Source organism: Periplaneta americana, chromosome 10 (genome assembly GCF_040183065.1).
Source record: "Periplaneta americana isolate PAMFEO1 chromosome 10, P.americana_PAMFEO1_priV1, whole genome shotgun sequence".
Taxonomy (NCBI): Eukaryota; Metazoa; Arthropoda; class Insecta; order Blattodea; family Blattidae; genus Periplaneta; species Periplaneta americana.
The window spans coordinates 83427017-83450817 of record NC_091126.1 but is presented as its reverse complement, the minus strand read 5'-3'; the positions used below and the strand labels follow the sequence as shown (position 1 = coordinate 83450817).

At 37.4% G+C, this 23801-nt stretch overlaps 1 protein-coding gene across 1 annotated transcript in view; it reads right to left on the bottom strand.

Annotated features, from left to right (window-relative positions):
* Nucleotides 1-23801, bottom strand: part of LOC138707838 (protein tyrosine phosphatase domain-containing protein 1-like) — a 436109-nt gene that overhangs the window by 183758 nt on the left and 228550 nt on the right. The window contains exon 4 of the mRNA XM_069837814.1: nt 352-467. Within this exon, the coding sequence (XP_069693915.1) occupies nt 352-467 (116 nt within the window). The remainder of the gene's footprint in view (nt 1-351; nt 468-23801) is intronic.

Here is a 23801-nt window from a genome sequence, read left to right as displayed (position 1 = left end):
GAAGGTCTCAGAGTTATAGTGGGCCAAGCGCCATTTATTAAAAACGGAGAAAGCAAGGATTAAAGTTAAGTGAATACCATAGTTTAATGAAGATTGATCTATCATTTAGTTTTAATGTGTAAACATTATATTACTTGCTATATGTTTCCATTGTATTATGGCAATAACTTCATTTTAACCCTTGTTTTCTACGGTTTTAGTAAATGGCGCTTGGCCCACTATGGTTCTGAACCCTTCAATTAGAACATTAAGGATGATGTCTAATAATATTTCAACACTAATCACTTTGAAGTACCATGAAATGCTTTGAGATCATACGAAATCACAGCTTCATACTGATATGGTACTCACTGTTATTTTCCATAAAGATGTTGGGATCGTACGTGAAGCCAGAACTCTCCAAAGGGTTCCCACAACTTGCGTGCTCTCCGGGTTTCTGCAGGTTTATGATTGAGTTTATTCCCAGACTGTGAACAGACAAAAAAAAATATTTCAGTACATTTGGTGTTTCAGTTCAGCTAACACGTCCACATTTTAATATCGCCGTTGTTCCTGCAATAACTCCTATGTGTCATATCTATCGATTTTCAGATTTTCGCTCTATTAAATAACGTCAATAGTGATACAGCAAATTAAAAAATCTCCTATATGTAATTATATTTCTTTGTTACGAAAATGTAAGAATTCACAGTCTCCTATGTACGGTTGCCATAGGATGAATAAATGTGCTTTTTCTTCCTACTGAAAAAAATATATATATTTTTTGCACATAGGAGTTATTGCAGGAACAACGACGATATGCTACAAATATAACGAAACAGGAAAGTGCAGTACGTACCTTTTACGTACAGATGTAGACACAGAAACTATGGAAACGCAGTGCAACCAAATGAGGATATAACAAATATTAATTTAACATTTTTTCAGTTCAACGAACGAATTCGTAACCAACGTCCAAATCTCCATAAGATGCAATGTAAAATAATTTCTTTTTGTGTGAATGATGATAATACGAAAATTTCGTTAAACGAAAAGAAAAGTATCTTATTCAAAATCTGACCGATTGAATGAATTTATTTTATGCATCTTCCTTTGCTTGGCTCCGCAAATGCATACCGTTGCCTAATTCAATGAGCAGGTCTACATCCCTGCCCTTATAACAGAATTTCCTCGCATAAGTCAATGTCCTAATAGCGCACCTTTCTTCAGAAATGAAATCGCATCAATTGAGCACAGATACGTATAGTGAGAGACATAACAATTTATTGTTGAGCGGGCGAAAATGTTTCAGATCTGTAGCACGATATATTATAAGAGGCTATAGTTTCAATTCCTTCTCAGTATAGATATGTAATGCGAGTATTTAAACAGAAAAACGAAGCGAATATCTCGTCAATATATGACCAAACTTTCGGCACGGAGCATGGGCAGTGTGGCATTCTTTGACTTAAAAACAACTCCAGTCGCTCAACTATTATATCCCTCATTGTATATGTAGTGACAGTTTTAGCCTTTTGTGTGCATAAGATATTTAGTGTATTGCAAGACAATTTTGCTGTGATTTTTATCTTTAAAATCTACTGCACCCGATCTCTCAGGAGATTCTGTTTAATCTGTGCACAAGGTCTTCTTAGGTAAAGCATGTGAGTCAAAGCAACAGCGAGGGGAAAATGTAACCAGTATTTTTTAAAGGAAAAATGAAAAATTTTTGAAGTAAACAAATCCTACACAAAGTTCAACGTAGAGGATAAATATTCTATCAATGCATGTAAACTTTCAACATTCATCACTGTATTGCATGACGTTACAGTTTTATTGTTGCGTTAAGTGGTATTTGTTCAATTTTACGAAATTTCAATATAACAATGTCACTGTGCCCAGAGTTCCCTACTCAGATATGATTCTTATAAATATAATGTACAAAATTATAACATTTTGTTTTTTTTTTCGGAGAGTTTTATAAAGACTATTACACTTTTACTACGTCACACTACGTTTCACCAATAAAACGGTACGAAAAGACGTCTTTCAACCAATCATGGCTGCTTATCGCACAATTTTATCGCGTCCCTAGCACTTGTTTAATTTTATCGCGTCCCTAGCAATTGTTTATTTTTATCACTACCCTAGCATTTGTTTCTTTGTTTGCCAATTGCACTGGTCTGGACGTCAAAAAACAGAAAATTACAAACCACTCCAGTCAATGCACAGCAGTTTCAAATATGACTCGCATTGCCATTCAAGAACAAGAATTGATAAAGATCACTAGTCATAGCTATGCATCTCCCCTGAAACCCTATTTACAAATAAATGAAGAGCACCATTCGGAAATACTGAATAAGTTGAGGGATACACCATGCACATCAACGAGTTCACTTCTTTTACGCACACGTCCAATATAACATCAACTGAACCACCAACCACTAAAACATTCAAATTTGAAAATTGTACCTATTTTCAATAATTGTTTCTTTTAAAATTATTCATGTTTATTTTTTATTTCATCATCGTTAATTAAAACGTTTCTTGTTTATTTCATCATCCCTAATTAAAACTTTTGTAACACTCGTTTATATTATTTAGGTTATGTTATAGCTTCTGCTATATGATATTATGAATAGTCAGGTATCAGATATTGTTTAATGCTAAGATTTATTGAAAATCATCTGTCAAGTGACGTTGATTACTGGGATCGGGATAATTGAAGTGGAATGCAACTGTTTTAATAAAAATGAAACTTAATCAACAAAGCCTTCTTGACCAGTAACCGTCCACAGAGTTCAATGAAGATTCCATAGTTGGCACAACTGGTAAGAAAACAGGTCATCATAACACACTACTGCCATCTACTAGCGTAATATTTATAATGTTGAGATGGTACAAATTTGAAGACAGTTTTGTATTTTCGTAAGTCAATTAATATTTTATTGTATTGGAGTACTTCGTTACTTCTAATCTTTATACATTTCCTTCTAATCGTGTAATAGTCAATGAAATCCCACTCGAGTTTTGATTTTCTTTAGATAAATCAAAACCTCTAGCGAGATTACTGTTGAAAAAAACTTGCGCGATAAAATGTTGTTTGCCGATTCCATTCAATTTAAGAAAGAGGAATTATTTTTGGTTTGGTAATGTAGATTAAGCTATTAATGACTGCGTTTTAGAAGTAAAGTCATAAAATACAGGTTTCTATTAAACGCCTAATAAGGAAATTGTAAATTCCACTCAAAAACTGTAGTAATGTTCCTAGAAAGCTTTCAAAGTCTGAAAATTCTTAATAGATGTTTGGTCGTATCAAAAACATTATTTACAAAGTTTTCTCGTAATAACAAATCTAAAACTCGTGCGAATTGATGTAATACGTTTCCTTTAACCCAATATAATTTTAGGGAAAGCTTTCTGAGAAAAACTTATTAGTACATTATGTTTGGGAGTGACAATTATAATTCAATCCTATACTTAACTTTCAGTCGAATAGTAATGGTATTTCAGAATACAGAATGACTTATTAACGTGGAAAGAATTTCTTATAAATAAGAAATTTCAAACCTTCGAAATGTCATCAATCTTTCACATATACTTAATATTCACTAGTTCTTTCCTAACATCTCCAAATGTGATCAATGAAAACCTTCCTGGGCTGTCACAGTCAAGCAGTATGGAAAACTCCAGTTCTGAATTGGACACCTACAAGACTAAATTCAATAACCTAAAGACAAGATGATATGCCAGAATAATGACTAGCAGAGCTCTATTTTAAATGTAGAAGAAGTGTATGGAAAATCTTGAGTGAAGTGTCTTCATTCCGACAAAGGGTTCTTTCGTATGTCGTACACCCTACGACTCGGACTTCCAATATTTTGATTCCCTTCATATGCAAGTTACGCTAAATACTATATCACTTAAAAATACATCGTCTTCGGTTCAATTCAACCTCGCAGACTTTGTATATAATGACAGGTATTGATAATAACCCGGAAAAACGGACAAGTTTTAAATCAATTGAAGGACAATGCTGTAATAAAAGCGAATATTAATAAGTATTAAAGTACACTATCTGCCAAAAAGTAATTGGACACTGTTGTCGCCCATTTAGAACCTCGTGGTACCACCTGTTGTTGCTATATCAGCAGCCAACCTGTCAAACATCCTCGCCACTAGTTTGTGTAGGATATTCACTGGAATGCGTCGCCATTCCTCTTGCAACTTGGCACTCAGTTGGATAATGGAAGTTGGCCGCATCTCCCGAGACCTCAATCACCGGTCAATTCGTCCCAAAAGTGCTCAATGGGATTGAGATCAGGACTTTGTGCAGGCCAGGCCAACCGGTGAACATTATTGTCTGCATACCACAGCATAGTAACCGCCGAAGCATTGTATTACGTAGTACAAACTGACAAATAAAGCTGCACTGTCCGTATCGAAAAATGAATTCTTAAGACAAACTATTTACGAATACAGAATTACTTGTATATTTGTTTGCTATTTTAGTCTCAGTTTTTACAGCCCACGGCCAGATGTCTGACAGCTGATAAAGGAAGATTTTTCTTAAATTTGTTCTCAGAAGATAGATAACCTTCTGCGGTGGCTGAGGGTCAGATCTCCAACCTGTCTCGTAGGCGGCCTAGATTAGAGTCCCGGTCATTTCTGAGATTTTTCATTGAAAAATCCATAGTGATACTTGTGGCGGACAAGATCGCAATTGGGGTTTTCTCGGGGTTCTCCCAATTTGTCCCACATTAGACATCTACATCATTCCGTCACTATTTCTCCATTTCATCATCATTCCATAGCATCCCCCGATCGCCGGCTGGCGACGCACAGAGGAGGCTAGCCTAGGGTCGAGGAGGGTTGTATACTCTAAACCTGAATACGCAGCGAATTTTACTGTAGTCAGCCGGTGTGGGTTTGGGAGTGCGCAATAGATCGTAACAGGTCGCAGTGCTGGGCCATAGTGCCCCTCCCGTAAATTCCATTCCATTCTGAGAGTATTAACAGTCTCTAGTTATAAACATTTTTTAGGCGTGGGTAAATTTGCACAGAAACTGCTTTCAACTGAAAATGAAGGATAATAATATACAGAGTCTCATTAAAAACCACTAATATATTTAATGACTTATTACCACTTTTCAATGTCAATTTTCGTAAAAAGATGCAAAAGAAAACTTTCGATATTGGTTATGTGAATTTGCGCAAAATGAATTACTTTCACCTTCTATTAACATTATAATTTATAAATGAAGTGAAACGTTTTATTTTCCGTTTTGTAAAACACTTTCTTTTGTGTGTAATCCAGAAAATGGTGGTTCATCTTATTTGGATGTATACTAAAGTAAGTATGCCTTTTGAAAAACAGATCAAGGAATAAACTATGAGCACCAGTACCATTCGCAACATGATGAAGAACTATACTTTTGCGAAACGGGCAAAACATCACGAGAATCCAGTCCACCGCTGAGGAGTGACGATTAGTATGTACGACCGTAAAACTAGCGGGCCCGGGTTCAAATACTGGTTGGGACAAGTTACCTGGTTGAAGTTTTTTACGACGTTTTCCCTCAATCCTTTAAGAGCAAATGCTGTGTAATTTGCGGCGCTGGACCCTGGACTCATTTCGTCGGCATTATTATTTTCATCTCATTCAGACGCTAGATAAGCATAGCAGTTGATAAAGCGTCGTAAAATAAACAATAAAAATAAGGAGAATCAATTCTATGCGTCATCCTCGCAACAACAATTTTCTCGAAAAGTGAAGAAGGGAAGCTTAAAGAGAGTCGTTCATGCACGAGTAATAACAGATAATACACAGCTTTTCACCCTGAATGGAAGTCACTGGTATTTGTTGCCATGTCACATTGGTGGAGGCTTCATGTCATACAGACACCACATGACATCACGGAAATCCCACGCTTTGTCCGTCTTGTGTCAGCACGAGAAACAACACAGCATCTATAGTTAAAACCCTGCACGTGAGTGAAAACTATCGACAAGAAGCTTCCAGCAACAGAAAACTTAGTGACATTTGCACTGAAGATGAGGCCGACGGAAGGTGACACCCACACAATCACGCAATGTTGACTCAACACAATACGTGTATGACACTTTTCAGCTTTTATATATTATTTCAACTCTATGTCAGAATTTAAAGAAAGACGAAGCAACTTCACACTCATGTCTTTTACTAGTGTCACTTGTTAAGTCTTATAAAGTTTTTCACTTATATTAGTTTAGAATATGTCTTCTTTTCCACGCCAGGACAATGTTTCAAATTTCAGAGAGTTAAATTCATATCTGTGAAGACTAAAGACGATGTCAGTAGGTTTTTTTTGTAGTACTCTCTTTTCCCCCTGCCTTCATTCTATCATTAATAAGTACACTCCCATCCACAAAATGGAATAGATAGTGTGTGCAGCAGAAAATGGGCAAAAACATTCTGTCATTTGTATTAAGAAAAATACGTCTTCTCGATGATGAAATTCCTCCACAGACATTTCTCACATATCTCGCGCAATGAATGCATCGTTATACTCCAACGTTTCCAGCTTAACTGCAATAATTTTTCGCTATTCGTTTTCTTGAGTTAAAAAATTTCGCTGGGCGATAAGTATGAACTTCACTATCTAGTCAGACTCATAGTAAAAACCACACGCTATTACTTTACAGTTCTTGCCGGCTGGTTACTGACATCCTAGTTTTGGAAGAGTTATTCCAGGATGTTCCAGGATGTAGGAGATCTCCTACCGTTGTAAGATGTTGCAATTTCCAGCTGAAATCACTGAAAGTTAGGAAATCTTTCCACATGAGTCTTTAAGTCATAAACATGTCAACATATCTGGCTGATGTCACTGTCATAGTTCTTCGTTGTCATCAAACATGAAAGAGCACATCATGCCAACAGATAATATTGCGCACCAAATACTACTTTGCTTATTGTGGGAAGGCTGTCCTTGGTGGTCACGAGAATTTCAATAGAGACCAAGAGCGAAAACTCAACACACATCCAAAGATGATCAGTTATCAGTTGAGTGCCACCAAATTTTCGCAAACTGCAGCAGATCATTCGGCTTCAGCTCGTGCTCAATTATCATCTTACAGGATGATCCTGGTCCAGTTTCTGCGCAGTGCTGAAGTCATGCTTTGATGACATGAGTCGACGAGAAGGGAACATACCTCCCAGAATTAAATTCAGGCATCAGTATTTCAGGACCGTTTTTGCAAAACTTGGTAACTGAAAAAACTAAATTTTACAGGAGAGACAAAAAACTGAATGAAGAAAAGTAGGTTATATGTGCAACCATCACACTTTGACACACTATAATGAAGAGAAATAATTCAATTTTACTAAGATAACTTTAACATCGTGTAGAGGCCTGCTTTATGTTAAAGAATCCACCAAAATCTCAATTTTGCAAATTTTGCAGTTAGCAAGTTTTGCAAAAACGGTCCTCAATTGTAGTTTTATTTTTAGGTTTCAAAAAAAAAAACCGCTGTACTGCTCCATATCTTCTCATGAATTTGGGTTTTTGGTTAATTGTAATATTTACAACAAACAGAAATAATTCTATTAAATTCTCCAAAACATATGGTCTGAGGATGTACTGTCCAGCTCATTCCATTACCTCTTCATTTTATTCGAATACTGGGTTTTCCAAAAATAATCGACACAACTTCTGGAATGTGTTCATCACATCTAAACAACGATAATGGTTTATATGTACATAGCTCCGAAAATGCTTGGTTTCGGAGTTACAGGCTTTCACAACACGTACTAAACGGAATGATTTATCTCTCACAGGTGGTTTCCTGCAATAGAAGATACTATTTAACACAATCTAGTAGTTGACAGTCTGCCTGGAGAGAAATAAAATATAGGGTAAACTAGGGTCTGTTGGACAGTCGGGCATGTTGGACACTCTGTACTTCAACGTGTTACCACGCCACTTGTGGGCACCACATTCTGCTAGAAGTCAATGACGGAAGTAGCCCCACTCGTGCCTACTTCCGTCATTGACTTCTAGCTGAATGTGGTGCCCACAAGTGGCGTGGTAACACGTTAAAGTACAGAGTGTCCAACATGCCCGACTGTCCAACAGACCCTAGTTTACCCTATGTTGCAGCCGCCAAATTACTCAAGGAACGATCACTTACATAAATTTTATTGATAGAAAGAAATCAAAGAACAGACATTCGAAAATTTCCTTTCCTTAACCATACTATCAAGGACTGGAATGATTTACCAGCATATTTACCAATAACCACAAATACTTTTAAAATTAGGTTGAAGAACTTCATTAATAGACGGCAGTATAATATACTCGCTATTTGTTAGTTACAGTAAAAGTGAGGGAGTTACAACGAGTGAGCAAAGCGTGATAGTGGACGTTCAGTGGGTAACAGTGTGTGTGTGCAGTGTGCTGTAGTGAAAGTGCAATCAGCTACAAAGACAGTTCAGAGAGATATGGTGTCAGAGTTATGAGTTAGATAATATACAGTGAAAGTGATTTACAGTGAATGCGCAATGAGCAATAATGTGAGTTCTAGTGTGTTTGCAGTATTTTGTAGTGTAAGTGCAATGAGCTACAGAGCCAGTGCATTGTTTCAGTAACCAAGTAATGAGTTAGATTTACAGTGAAAGTGAGTTACAATGATGGCGCAGTGAGTAGAAGCGTAAGTGCTGTGAATTATAGTGTGTGTGTGTGTGTTTTGTAGAGAAAGTGCAGTTATCTACAGAGCCATTTCAGTAATTTTTACTAAAGGAGTAATGAGCTAAGCTAATATACAGAACGTAAACATATAAACTGTCAAAAAATACTGTTGGTAGAGCATAAATTACTGAATAAAAAAGTCAAATGTTGTTTTTATGTAACTGTCATGGGTTTTGCAGAAAAAATGTCTTTCGTGAGTCTATCGTTTTTGGAAAAGAGAATAGGCATTCTCTAATTAGGCTACTTAGCCCAGTATGTACACTGAAGCAGTCGTTTGTTACTGTATTGTATATTGGTATGTGTTGGGTGTTGGATGTAGACATAACCAGCGATCGAAAAGCAAGAGTAACAGCACCCTCAAAGCCGAAAACTCGCACGACAATATTGCCTACGTCGTTGACTGCTTGTGCTTGAATCAAGAAAACTTTCAAAACATCGGGAGTGGTCAACTCTTGAATGTCAAGCAGCCTTGAATCGCCACAGTTATTTATACCAGACTGAACTTTGATCTACTTTGCCTACTGTTATATTATATATATATATATATATATATATATATATATATATATATATATATATATATATATATAAACAATCAAGTAGGATATTTGAAACATCTCTACTTTTCACGGTATAATAATCCGTTCCCCAATCTTCATTTAATTACTATGTCCTTATTAAAAGTCTAGGATTTTTTCATATCTTTGAGATGAGTGTACAATCTCAAGTAAAGAAGTATTAACGCTTTATTTGACGTTATGTTTTATGTTTCTTAGAAAAGCAAATTTATTTGAGAACTTTTTTCTATTTATACCAGCATAGATATTAATAAAACCAGAACATTTTGATAATTATGATACTGTTTTGTTTTGTCTTCTCGCATCAATTATACATCTCTAATGCTATTTATTTCAATAATGCATGTTATTCATAGTTATGAAATACTTCCACGCCAACCAAAATTATTTCGAGAATGATGAGCAAGACTCGATGCGCACGAGAGTTACGAGACGAGACTCGAAAGACAAGTGCAACGAATACAGCAAGCGAGAGCGGCAGTTAGATTTGTTCATCTCTAGTTGGGTGCATGGTCATTGGCAAAAACATTTATGTTCAGTCGAAATGTAAAGAAATAATTGTAGTACTGTAATTAAAAAAAAGACGGTATTTTACAAATTAAAATAAAATTACAAGATATAATTAAATTTCACTAGATATTTTGCTTAGTAGAACTATATGTGAGGGCGGCAATGAACCTCCGAGTTCCTTAAAAACCGTAAATAAGGAAGTAAGACCTATATGTATTATCTATACAGGGTGAACCATAATTCACGCATATGCAAGTCACCACGCAATCTACCATTACAAAATATATCCAAATATTTTTTTTTCCGAAAATTCCGCCCGGGTCCTACTTTTTCAGAAAAATTAAGTTCAAATTACAGAATCTGGCAACGCTGGATAAATGATAACATGGATGTAAAGTTAACTCATCATTACTTACCCGCTACAGTTACGTGTTCTGATAGTCTAGGGGTAAAGTGAAGGAGTGTAGAACTGCAACATGAGGTTCAGTGGTTCGAGTTCGCTAACAAGTTGTTTCTAATATACTTAATTTAAATAATAAACACCTTCCGAGCCCGATTGATCTTGTACGGCTTCATGCAGCTGTAATGACTGTCAACAGGAATATGTTGCATAACGTAGGCTACTGCAAAACATTATTAGGCACACAAACTTTTTTTTCGTCGTATGGAGGGTAATGCTTTTGAGCACAGGTTGTAAATAAATGAAAACAATACAGTACAATAAATGTAAAAATATATTGAGACTACTTAGTGCACAACCTAACATTTAAAAATGCATAATAGAAAGCTACACCATGTATTGTGGGTCCCTATCACCACGGTATGGCGCGTCCTCAGGTTGCAGATAGAGGAGACGGCCTCCAGATATGGAGGGTGGCTGCGAATATATTGAATAAGCAGTCGTGGACAGCCGATAAGGGGTGGTCCTCCAGCTTGGGGGTTGGGCGAAGGACTAACAACCCATCACCGTAAAAATAAGCTTGTTACGAAACCTAACAGTAAGCCTCGGAATGGGACTGATTCTCCGGCACGACCACAGCAAAGGAAAAAGGTTATAAGATTTGGTACATGGAACGTAACTAGTCTTTATAGAACAGGAGGCGTAACATTAGTAGCAAAAGAACTAGCTAGATATAGAATAGACTTCGTGGGAGTACAAGAGGTTAGGTTAGATGGGAATGGCATATCACAAATAAGCGAGTACTTACTGTATTATGGGGAAGGAAACGATAATCACCAATTAGGAACAGGATTCTTTGCACATAAAAGAATAAAATCAGCAGTAAAAATGATCGAATTTATCAGTGACAGGTTATCGTATTTAGTACTTAAGGGTAGATGGTGCGATATCGTAGTTATAAATGCTCACGCCCCTACAGAAGAGAGAGACGACCATATAAAGGATAGCTTCTATGAGGAATTGGAACACACTTTTGATCAGTTACCTAGATAACACATGAAAGTTTTATTGGGGGATTTCAATGCTAAAGTAGGACGGGAGGATATTTTTAAACCAACAATTGGAAAAGAGAGCCTACACGTAAGTAGTAATGACAATGGAGTTAGGTTAGTCAACTTTGCCACATCAGAAAATTTAATTGTCAAGAGTACAACATTCACCCATAAGGATATACATAAATATACGTGGACTTCTCCAGACGGAATGACACATAACCAGATAGATCACATCTTGGTAGATAAAAGAAGGCACACTAGTATAGTAGACATTCGAACTTTTAGGGTTGCAGACTGCATTTCTGACCATTATTTGGTAATTGGAGAATTAAGAGAAAGACTATCAGTAGCCAAGCGAGTAGAGCAACAAGCTAATACTAGTAGATTCAATATTTTGAAATTAAAGCACGAGGAAACTAAGCAACGTTATCAGGTTGAAATTTCAAATAGGTTTGTTGCTTTAGCAACTGCTGACGAAGCTGAGGACGAGTTAGATGTTAATAGCGTGTGGGACAATATCCGAGATAATATCAAAATTGCAGCTGAGCAGAGCATAGGTTTTCTTGAAACTAAGAAAAAGAAACCATGGTTTGATGAAGATTGTCCCATTGTAGTAGATAGAAGGAAACAGGCAAAATTGAAATTCTTACAGGATCCAATTGTGGAGAATAGAGATAATTATTTCAATGAAAGACGGAAGCAAGTCGTACACTTAGGAATAAAAAGAGAGATTACTTGAAGAAAAACTGAATGAGGTAGAAACAAATAGTAAGAATAAAAACAATCAAGATTTATATAAGGGTATAAAGGAATTTAAAAATGGATATCAGGCAAGGGTAAACGTGATCAAGGATGAGAATGGTGACTTACTTGCAGACGCTCATTAAATCCTGAACAGATGGAAAAACTATTTTGGGCAACTACTAAATATACATAGGCCAAATAGAAATGTTCAGGACAAAATTCAAATACAAACTGCTGAGCCATTCATACCGGAACCCACACTTTCTGAAGTCGAAATTGCGATAGAAAATCTGAAAAAGTACAAGTCTCCAGGTATTGATCAAATTCCAGCAGAATTAATACAAGAGGGTGGAAGGGCATTTTCTAGCGAAATTTATAAACTTGTACTTGCAATTTGGGAAAAGGAAATTGTACCAGAACAATGGAAGGAGTCCATAATCGTACCTATTTTTAAGAAGGGGTACAAGACTAACTGTAGTAACTTCCGAGGAATATCACTTTTGTTGACGTCGTAGAAAATTTTGTCGAACATCCTTTTGAGAAGATTAACTCCATATGTAGATGAAATTATTGGGGATCATCAGTGTGGTTTTAGGCGTAATAGATCGACTATTGATCAGATTTTTTGTATTCGACAGATATTGGAGAAAAAATGGGAGTATAAGGGTACAGTGCATCAGTTATTCATAGATTTCAAAAAGGCGTATGACTCGGTTAAGAGAGAAGTTTTATATAATATTCTTATTGAATTTGGTATTCCCAAGAAACTAGTTCGACTAATTAAAATGTGTCTTAGTGAAACTTACAGCAGAGTCCGTATAGGCCAGTTTCTATCTGATGCTTTTCCAATTCACTGCGGGCTAAAGCAGGGAGATGCACTATCACCTTTACTCTTTAACTACGCTCTAGAATATGTCATTAGGAAAGTTCAGGATAATAGACAGGATTTGGAGTTGAATGGGTTATATCAGCTGCTTGTCTATGCGGATGACGTGAATATGCTAGGAGAAAACCCACAAACGATTAGGGAAAACTCGGAAATTCTAGTTGAAGCAAGTAAAGCGATAGGGTTGGAAGTAAATCCCGAAAAGACAAAGTATATGATTATGTCTCGTGACCAGAATATTGTACGAAACGGAAACATAAAAATTGGAGATTTATCTTTCGAAGAGGTGGAAAAATTCAAATATCTTGGAGCAACAGTAACAAATATAAATGACACTCGGGAGGAAATTAAACGCAGAATAAATATGGGAAATGCGTGTTATTATTCGGTTGAGAAGCTTTTGTCATCTAGTCTTCTGTCAAAAAATCTGAAAGTTAGAATTTATAAAACAGTTATATTACCGGTTGTTCTGTATGGTTGTGAAACTTGGACTCTCACTTTGAGAGAGGAACAGAGATTAAGGTTGTTTGAGAATAAAGTTCTTAGGAAAATATTTGGGGCTAAGAGGGATGAAGTTACAGGAGAATGGAGAAAGTTACACAACGCAGAGCTGCACGCATTGTATTCTTCACCTGACATAATTAGGAACATAAAATCCAGACGTTTGAGATGGGCAGGACATGTAGCACGTATGGGCGAATCCAGAAATGCATATAGAGTGTTAGTTGGGAGGCCGGAGGGAAAAAGACCTTTGGGGAGGCAGAGACGTAGATGGGAAGATAATATTAAAATGGATTTGAAGGAGGTGGTATATGATGGTAGAGACTGGATTAATCTTGCTCAGGATAGGGACCAATAGCGGGCTTATGTGAACGGGGCAATGAACCTCCGGGTTCCTTAAAAGCCAGTAAGTAAGTAATAGTAGGCTACATCAATAAACGAGTTAATGAAAATACTGTATAGGCCTACTGTAATTCATTTCGAAATAAATAAGTTTCAAAAACAGTAAAATATTAATATTAAGAACAATTTTGTACATTAGGAATAAGCGTAGACGCGGGGATTCGAACACGTACAGTTACGTACTTCGATATGAAGATGTTCACGTTACCAAGAGGCTATAAAAGCAACGACTTACGTGTCCCACTATGTTAAACTCATTCTACTGCCATGCTACCGTTTGTCCAGCTTTACCAGATTGTGTAATTTGAACTCAATTTTTCTCAGAAATTAAGACCCGGGCGCAATTTTCGGAAAGAATAATTTGGGTACAGTTTGTAATGGTAAATTGCGTGGTGGCTTGCATATGCGCGAATTATGGTTCACTCTGTATAATTTTGACAGTTTATATCGTTTACACCCTCAATAGTAAATTAGGAAATGTAGAGGAGTTGTTGAAAGTGTTAGTGGTGAAGGATACAGAGTTTCTACGCTCATCCGTCCCAACTAGTAAGCTGCGTCGTCTTAATGACGGTAGTTTGGAGCCCATCCCCATGGAACTAAGCGGTAAATAAAGGGTGAAGTGGGGCCGGTTTGCATAGTGAAGCGTGTATGGAGTTTTCCTAAGACGCTAAGACAGGCTTGGAGAACTGGGCGACAATTGTGGCGTTACGTCACTCATTGGAATACGTCACTCACCCCTTCCTTCCAACTCTGTGTCATTGACTTGGTAGGGGAAGGGATTTGTATTCAGTGTCTGTCTTATGTGATTGCGTACGGGCCACAGATACGTCATTCAACCGGTGGACTGTGCACGGCTTTCCCCATGCTTTCCACCCCTCTCTCCCCAGTTCTGTTTTCCTGCGCTAAGACAAATGTCGGGATAAGCCCTAAGAGAAAAGGGCCACGGACCTACATCCTCTTCCCTATAAAGTTTCCCAATTTCTGATAAAACGATGTAAATGCCCTGTTTCAGCTTCTATAAAATACCCGTTACATGGGCGAGGTTACTCGTCTCTAGTCGCATTGCGAAAGGACAGAGACCCTTTGAACTTGCAGATTTAGAATTCGCGGAGTTTCTTCCGACGGCCCTCACTTGCCTTAGTCATGGAACAGCAGAAGAATGAATCTTCTCGACTCCAACTGCATTGCGAAATGACGAAGTTCCTTTCAATGTGTACACTTACACCTCCGCCATTTCTACTTCGTCCTGTCCTGTGATCACTTTGATCACATTTCCATCCCCTCGCGTATGTGGTACCTAAGAGGTTATCCATTTTCGGCTTTTCCCCTTCAAAATTTTCTAGAGCTCCTTCATTGGAGCAGAGTAACCCGGAATGAGACAAGTGGCCAACAGGCTTCGATCTTAAATATTCAGTTTCTTTCAGCCCCGAACCCTTTGCGAGAACGCCTTTTGCGTACCTTTTAAATTTCTCCTCCCACTTCTCCTCTTTCAATTCAATTCAATTCAATTCAATTCAATTCAATTCAATTCAATTTAATTCAATTCAATTCAATTAAATTCAATTCTCCGTACGACTTCTCACCTCCCATCAACAAATTTTGTTAGTCAGAGGTTGGAGTGGGTCCAGTCTGCATAGGGACTTTCTTCATAGTAAGTTTTAGTTTTATGTGTTTTGATTGTATTATGCTTTTCATTGTAATGTTCTCTTGTTCGTTGTATTATTTGCTGTCGTTGACTTATTTCGTTTATATTCCTACTATCCATTTCTTTACTTACTTTGTATTTTTAGGTTATTTTTCCTGCAACTACCGCCAGGTGAAAACGCGTTTGTAGTTCATTCATTCATCCATTCATTCGCCTATGTCGTTTGTTAATAGGGGAAAACATTGGTCATGCATCAGAAGGTTAATTCATATTCCATTTACAAACAAGCGGATATTCGATTTGTTGCTTAATAACGAAGCGACAGTAATCTGTAACGCCACAAAACATTCAGTTCAAAACCACTGTCCAGCACCTTGTCGTCCCAAGTGATTTCCATTCAGCCATTGTTCATATATGGTCATATGATTTCTTCTCGACTCTAACACGATCTGTGCAGTTGGGAGAGTTCATGCAACAAATAATTGATAGCTTTGCCACAACTGCGAAGAAATATGTTGATAGGTACTGCTTGGACTTAATTAACATGGGACTACGCTCTGGACAGTTTCTTATCAAGAGAGAATTCTTCACTCTCAATAATTGTGAGTAAGAATCCGGAACATGCATTCTCATTTCAAAGCGATATTAATGTTGCCTATATAATAAAAGCATTCCACCACGTCAATTCGTCAAGGGTTCAGTGATAAAAGAATAGATTAACTATTCACATAGCATGAATACCAATATTTATAATCTCATAAATGGATTAGAAAAGAATGGAAGTGTTTTACGATTCTTACCCTAATACATTCACATACCATTTTTTAAAAGATAAATTGATATCTATACAGTGTGATTCAAGAATAACGTACATTAACTTGAAGTAGTGATCCCTCGGATTACTGTAGTAATAATGTTCCTAATATTATGTGTCTGATTTTCATTGGTTGCAGAGTTGTCTAAGTTTTTTATTTCGATTTCTAAGAAGCGAACTCGTGTTAAAATCTCTTCAGCTCTTGAATAGTAAACAAGCGGCAATCCAACCCTTACTACTGTGCGAGGGCAAGGGATGAGCCGTATCGGAAGCAGGTCGCTGCTGTAGATTTGTTTTCATACGTTTGTGGTTAAATTATATTCAACATACTTGATCCATTCCGAATTTAATATTTTTTAGCGTTGACCAAATTTATAAATCCTCTTTAATGAAATTCTATTATAAAATCAAATAAATGTTGTACCTCAACCACATGATTGTATTACAAGACGAAATTATAATAAAGAAGAAATGCGCACAATTGTGCATAGGATGTTTGTTCCTTAGTCTTCTGTGCTAAGTTCGGTCACTATTCTTGGGCACTCGGTACACTGCAGGACGAAATTATACTATTACTTTAGTTGAACCTAAATATTTAACATCTGCTGTTTCAGTACATTGAACAAATTATGGCCAAAGTCTATATAATTTTATAATAAAACTTCATCCACAATTGGCTACTTTTAGTAACGATTTTTTAAAATCTAGAATAATTAAAGAACTGTTGTAACAGGTTTTCCTATTTTATATGTATCAGATATTTTAAAGCAAGTTTATTCCTTCCTTAAGTACACTTTCTCTCTCTCAACCTTATCTTTCTTATTACATCAATTATGATTTGCTACTAAATACACTAATAATAATAATAATAATAATAATAATAATAATAATAATAATAACATTAATCCAATCACCATTCTCAACATTATCTTTTTCTCCGCTCTGAAAGTTTTACTTAAATTATCTCAGTCGTTATTTAGCGAGTCTAACTCCGAACCCAGCGGTCCCGGGTTCGATTCCCGGTCAGGACGAGTTGCCTGGGTGAGGTTTTCTCAGGGCTTTTCCCTCATTCCTATGGATGAATATCAGGTAACTTTATCAGGCGATTGGAACCCCACTAATCTTCGCCAATTCCCTTCCTCCCCCATCATTCTTTCCTCATCATCGCGTTTCTGGTTTTTCAGATCACTTTACCAGCGGCCTCCCGAAGCTGCTGACTCTCTCCACCGGCCTCCGTGGAATTAGTTAAGCGACGTTAGATGGCTTCTGCAATGGCACTCGAGGCGGACCTACTCGGGGGAGGAGTTTCGCCTCGGATCGACAAGGGACCTTGGGGGAATTTGCCGAAGCAGGAATGGTATATGGCTTCTGTCGGCTGTAGGGACCGGTCGTTAAGGGAGTCATGTGGTTAGGGCGGTGCGCGTAGGGAGTCTGTGGCACGCAACTCATTCCATATCGAGGGTTAGCGCAATAGATCTCAAGAGGTCGCAGTGCTGGGCCATCCGTGCCCCCCTCAAATTCCATTCCATTCTATTTTATTCAATCGTAATTATTGTTATTAACTTTATTATTATTATCATCATCATCATCTTTATGTGCTTCTTCAGTCTCTTATCAGATGTTTAAATATCAGTCTAGAAAATATGTATATTTGTTATTTATATGTTATTTTTCTTCTACTTCTCTTAGGAATTTGATCCTGGTATTAGCGTATTAAATATTAGTTTTAGAAACGACAGATATTTCTGCGAATTATGTACCATTTGTGTAATGCTCATGTTATATTTTTAACAAAATAAACTGTCTCCGAATACGAGCTATGTTATTTAGGTGTTCTTTCATGTAACGTTTTATATGTTTTTAACAATACGACTACATGAAGTAAACGGTTAGGGTCAATTGCGGCGCCTAACCCGTTTTCCCCGTAAATTGCGGCCCACCACCTGCAGAGGTACGTACATTGCGGCCTACCGTCTGGAGAGTGGTACGTACATTGCGGCCCACCACCTGAATTATAATACGTACAGTTTCCCTAGAAAAGAATGAGACGATTGAATATTCCTAAGTCTCAGATGTAAGATACTGCGCATAATCGGAGACCAGAGCACTGATACATAAGGTAACGAATATTGAGTTACTTAAATTCAGGCTATTTGGTTTGTTACCAGCATCGTTCCGAAATTCACTTCAAAAACTGCAAAAAAAATATGGTAATATGACGTAAATAATAGATAAATCTATACATAAATCGTGTAGTTAAATCGACATTGGACCTTCATGACTAGATCGACACTCCGCACAGAAAGAAAAGCTTTCGTGTGGTTTCAATAGCTTAGACGCTAGGACTTCTTCGTATTGTGTAGAAGAGTGCGCGTTCTATTATTAGTCTACATAACGATTTGTTTTTGTCTCAATAACGCTGAAATAGACTTTTACAAAGTCCTTAGATTAAGTATTAATGATCGCAAATAATACAACATTACAAATTACAATATTATAAACGTTAATCTAATGAATGCATTTACACCATATTACAAACTAACAATTAGAATGAAACTAAAAAAAAAATATTCCTAAGCAATACAAACTTTTCCAAAGGTTTAAATTCCTTAGGCCTATGCCATTTGTTGAGTAATTATTACAATATTTTATTAGTAGCTTTCCTATATGTGTAAGAAATGCACTCGCACAAAACATTTTTTTAAAGTGTGACTTTGGACTATTTCATTCTCATCCCTTCAGTTGATTTTATCTATTTATGTGCATGTTTGAATAGTGTTTAATTTTATGTGCATTCAATTTTATTCATATTATGATTGAATGAAAAAGTACTGTTGCAGTTATTGAACAAATAGATATATTAATACCAGTTATTAAATGCATCTGTTGAATAACGAATTGCAGTATCTTTTGCAAAATCTTGAATGTTAAAGTTGTCAATAATATTTATGCACTATATACTGTAAGACCTTAAAAAAATAGGAGACATTTCGGTTATACAGTGGAACAGACACGCTACTGTACTCGTATGAGGTACCGAGACAATACAGTGACATTAGCAGCAGTCCAGAATTTAGATCCCACAGCAGGCATTTGCCATTCGTTACAGAGAAGCAAAGATATTTTGTGACCCGAGCTATGTTGTGAAATCGTGGCCTTAAGTGACTGTCTTCTTGGTGATCCTTCTTCTGTCCTTGTCCTTGTTGTGGTCCTTGTAACAATTTTTCTTGTAGTAGGTTATTTTATTTTTTAGTTTGTTATTTTACGATGCTTTATCAACAGCTTAGGTTATTTAGCGTCTGAATGAGATGAAGGTGATAATGCCGGTGAAATGAGTCCGGGGTCCAACACCGAAAGTTACCCAGAATTTGCTCATATTGGGTTGAGGGAAAACCCCGGAAAAAATCACAACCAGGTAACTTTCCCCGACCGGGAATCGAACCCGGGCCACCTGGTTTCAGGGCTAGACGTGCTAACCGTTACTCCACAGGCGTGGACTTCTTGTTGTGTTTGTCCTGGTACTTATCCTGGTTTTGGTCCTTATCGTGGTTCTTTCGCATTCCTAGTCGTGAACCATATCGTAGTCGTTATTGTAATCTATGTCGTTGTCCATGTCGTCATCATTATCGCAGTCCTTATCGTTTTTCTCGTGACTCTTGTCGTCATCTTGTTGCCTTTGTTGTAGTCCTAATCATGGTCCTTGTTGTCTTTGTCACGGTTCTAATCGTGGCCTTGGTGCTTGTCTTAATGCTTGTCATGGTCCTTGTTGTGTCCATGTCGTAGTCCTGATTGTTATCCGTATCGCGATGCATGTCCTGATCCTTACTGCGGTCGTTGTTATTCTTGTCTCTGTGTTCGTCCGTTTCGTGGTCCTATAATGGTCGTTGTTTCTTTGTCGTAATACTTGTCGTGGTCATTATTGTTGTCCAAACCATGGTGTTTTATTGCGATCATTGTCGTGGTGCATGTCATGGTCCATGTCATGATATTTATCGTGGTCCTTGTCCTTATCGAGGTCCTTATAGTGGTCCTTGTCCTTATCGAGGTCCTTGTCCTTATCGAGGTCCTTATAGTAGTCCTTGTTGTCTTTGCCATGGTCTTTATCGTGACAATTGTTGTCTCTGTTGTGGTTATTATCTGCTTTGTTGGAGTCCTTATCACAGTGCTTGTTTCCATTGTAATGGCCTTTTCGATCTTTGTTTTTGTCATGGTCCCTATCGTGACCTTGGTCCTTATCGTGGTCCATGTCGTGATTCTTATAGTTGTCTCTGTCTTTGTCAATTTCGCGTCCTTATAATAGTCCTAGTTGTCTCTAGCATGGTCCTTACCGTGATAATTGTTGCCTTTGTCATATTTTTTTATTTTGAACATTGTTGTCTTTGTCGTGGTTCTAGTTGTCTTGTAATGACCCTTATCGTTCTTTCTGTTTTTTCATGGTTCTTATCATGGTCCATGTCGCGATTATTATCGTGGTTCTTGTCTTCGTCCATGTGACGCTTCTTACATTGGTCCTTGTTGTCTTTGGCATAGTCCTTATCGTGATCCTCATTCTCTTTGTCATGTTTTTTGTCGTGATCATTGTTGCCTTTGTCGTGATCTTTGTTGTCATTGTAATAGCCCTCATCTTACTCCTTGTCTCTGTCATGGTCTTGGTCCTTATCGTAGTCCTCGTCGTGATCCTTATCGTAGTCGGTGTCGCGGTCCTTAAAGTGGTTCATGTCATAGTTCTTATCATCCTGAACCTCGTGGTGCGTGTCGTGGACCATATCGTGATCCTTATCATAGTCCCCGTCCTTGTCCTTATCCTTATCGTGATTCTTATAGTGGTCCGTATTCTCTTTCGCATAGTCCTTATCGCTGTCTTGATCTTTATGAACCTTATCGTAGTGTTTGTCATGGTCTTTATCGTGATACTTATAGTGTTTGTCGTGACCCATGTTATTCTTATCGTGGTCCTTGTCTTTGTTTTGTTGTTGTCATGGGTCTTAACATCGTCCTTGTCTTTGACGAAGTATTTATGTTGATTATTCCGTGGTCCATGTCATGGTCCTTATCGTGATCGTTGCCGTAGATCTTGTAATGATTCTTGTTGTCTTTGCCACGGTCCTTATCGTGGTCACTGTTGTCTTTGTCATGTTTCTTATCGTAATCCTTGTCTTTGTTGTGGTCCTTATCATCGTCCTTGTCGTGGTATTTGTTGTCTTTGTTATGATCCTTATCATGGTCTTGCTCCTTATCGTGATTCATGTCGTGACTCTTAAAATGAACCTTGTCCTTATCGTGGCTTGTCTTTGTCCATATCGCGTTTCTTATATTGGTTCTTGTTTTCCTTGTCATGGTCCTTATCGTGATCTTTATTATTTTGTCGTGGTCCTTATTGTCTTTGACATGTCCCTTATCGTGATCTATGTTTCTGTATTGTGGTCATTGTTGGAATTGTAATAGTCCTTATCGTCCTCCTTGCTGCTTTTGTCATGGTCATTAATAAGTATTTGTCATAGTCCCTATCTTGGTAAATTTCGAAGTCCTTATCGTGGTCCATGTCGTGGTATTTACCGTAATCCCTATCGTGTTTATTGTCGTAGTATATTATCATGGTCCTGATTTTGGTCCTTATCGCGGTCCTTGTTGTCTTTCTAATAGTGCTTCTCGTGGTCCTGGTCCTTTTAATCCTTATGGTGGTCTATGTCGTGGCATAATCCTTGTTGTAGTGTTTGTTGTGTTTCTTGTATGTAACCATGGTCCTGATCTTTGTCTTTGTCGAGGTTCTTATTGTCTTTGTCGTGGTGCTTACAATCTTCCTTGCTGTCTTTGCCATATGTCTACATTTGTCATTTCAAAATTAATATTGTTTTTGCACTTTGGCGAATGACTTTATTGTTACACGATATATTTCATTCTTTCATTAAAAGTAAACGATCAAGGACGTAAACAGAGACATGCACCAGAAATACACAAACAACTGATAACATTTTGCACTGATGTGCACTTTCGAGTAGGATGAAAACAGGCCTACGCATATACGAATAGATGTCTTCCTGGATACGTCAATATCGAGTGAACCGCGCTGTAGAACTTTAACTTCCGACGACCAAGAGTCGTCTCATTCTTTTTAGGGGAACTGTACATTGCAGCCCACTCGTCAATAAATAAAAAAAATTAGATCTTCTCGTCAGTAAGTTAAACTATAAGATTTTCATATCAGTAAATCATTAAATGATATTTTCCTTCAATTAAAATAAACCATACTACTTTTGAACAGGTAGAAACTTATAGCATATTGATTCAATGTATTCAAGCCTAGTGCAGGCTTTTGTCTGGTACTTAATTAGCATGGTACTTAAAAATTCATGCTTCTCGCTTACTTTTCTTCTGTTATTCCGTGGCAAGCTTCGCAAAAGTATGTAACTCTCACATTGAACTTCTTTTAAGATTTCTATTACAAGATATAGCCTATATTGGAGTGAGGAGATGAAAGAATCCTGTTTAATTTTGAATGGATAATCCTTCACAACGGTTCGTAGTCGTTAATAATGATAACGTAAATTCGGCCCACATTGAAAGTGGAAATGTAGATGTAGAAAGGATGTAGTTGTCTCTCAAATAATGCATCAGTTGTTCCACCCTATCATCATGTGGTTGGCTCGTAAGCAAATAAAGAAGAAATAATCTTCTACCTCTCACGGGAGAGGCAAGAAATACCGAAAAGTTATTTAAAAAATGCACTGAGTATAATCTAGTACTATGGCTTTTCCCTAGCCTGGGAAAGGAACTGGCCACCCTACCCCATTATCTTCTGACCTAGTTGCCTCATAAGTGGTGCCTTCTTGGTATCACTTGTGAGGTTCAGACCTGTCTTCGGAAAGTTCACTAAACAACAACAATATTTTCCGATCACCTGCTGGTCTAGGGAAAAGTGAGATTGCCTGCTCGGAATCTGGACACTCAGCAAACTTTTGAGAATTCAGCTGATGTGGTTTGGAAATGCTCCTGGCTGGGGGTTAGCGTGAAAGATAACTCAGATAAACATAGCTATGAGGTTCGCCATTCTCCTCCAAGAAAACATAACATAACATTCTGTATTACATATCTACTCCAGTAATCATCATGAACGATTCTTGACCAACTTGAAACTCGCCTAAGTAGGCACATTATGGCAGTAGGCATCTCGAAGGTCAAAAGGGTGACATTCGTATGAATTGCAAGTGCGCAATTCACTCATTTCATATGCGTTAGTTAATTCAGTATCTGTAGTTACTTGCAACTTTTGAAACCCCAGTAACACTGATGGCTACTTGCATTAATGTAACCACATAGCCACCTAGCCACTGGTTAGGCATTTGTACGGTACATCGACCTCGGTTAGGACTTAAATATGAGATTAACCATGGTAATCTCTAACAGGTCCTATTCCAGAGGTTAAATGAGATAACCAGTAATTATTAGACCCAGTAAAACAAAATGAAAGCCACATCCACGAGAAATTAGATGACAGAACATTTCAGGAAAGATATCGTTTATCAATCTACCGTGCCATTTCTGCTGCAACAGATGGATCACT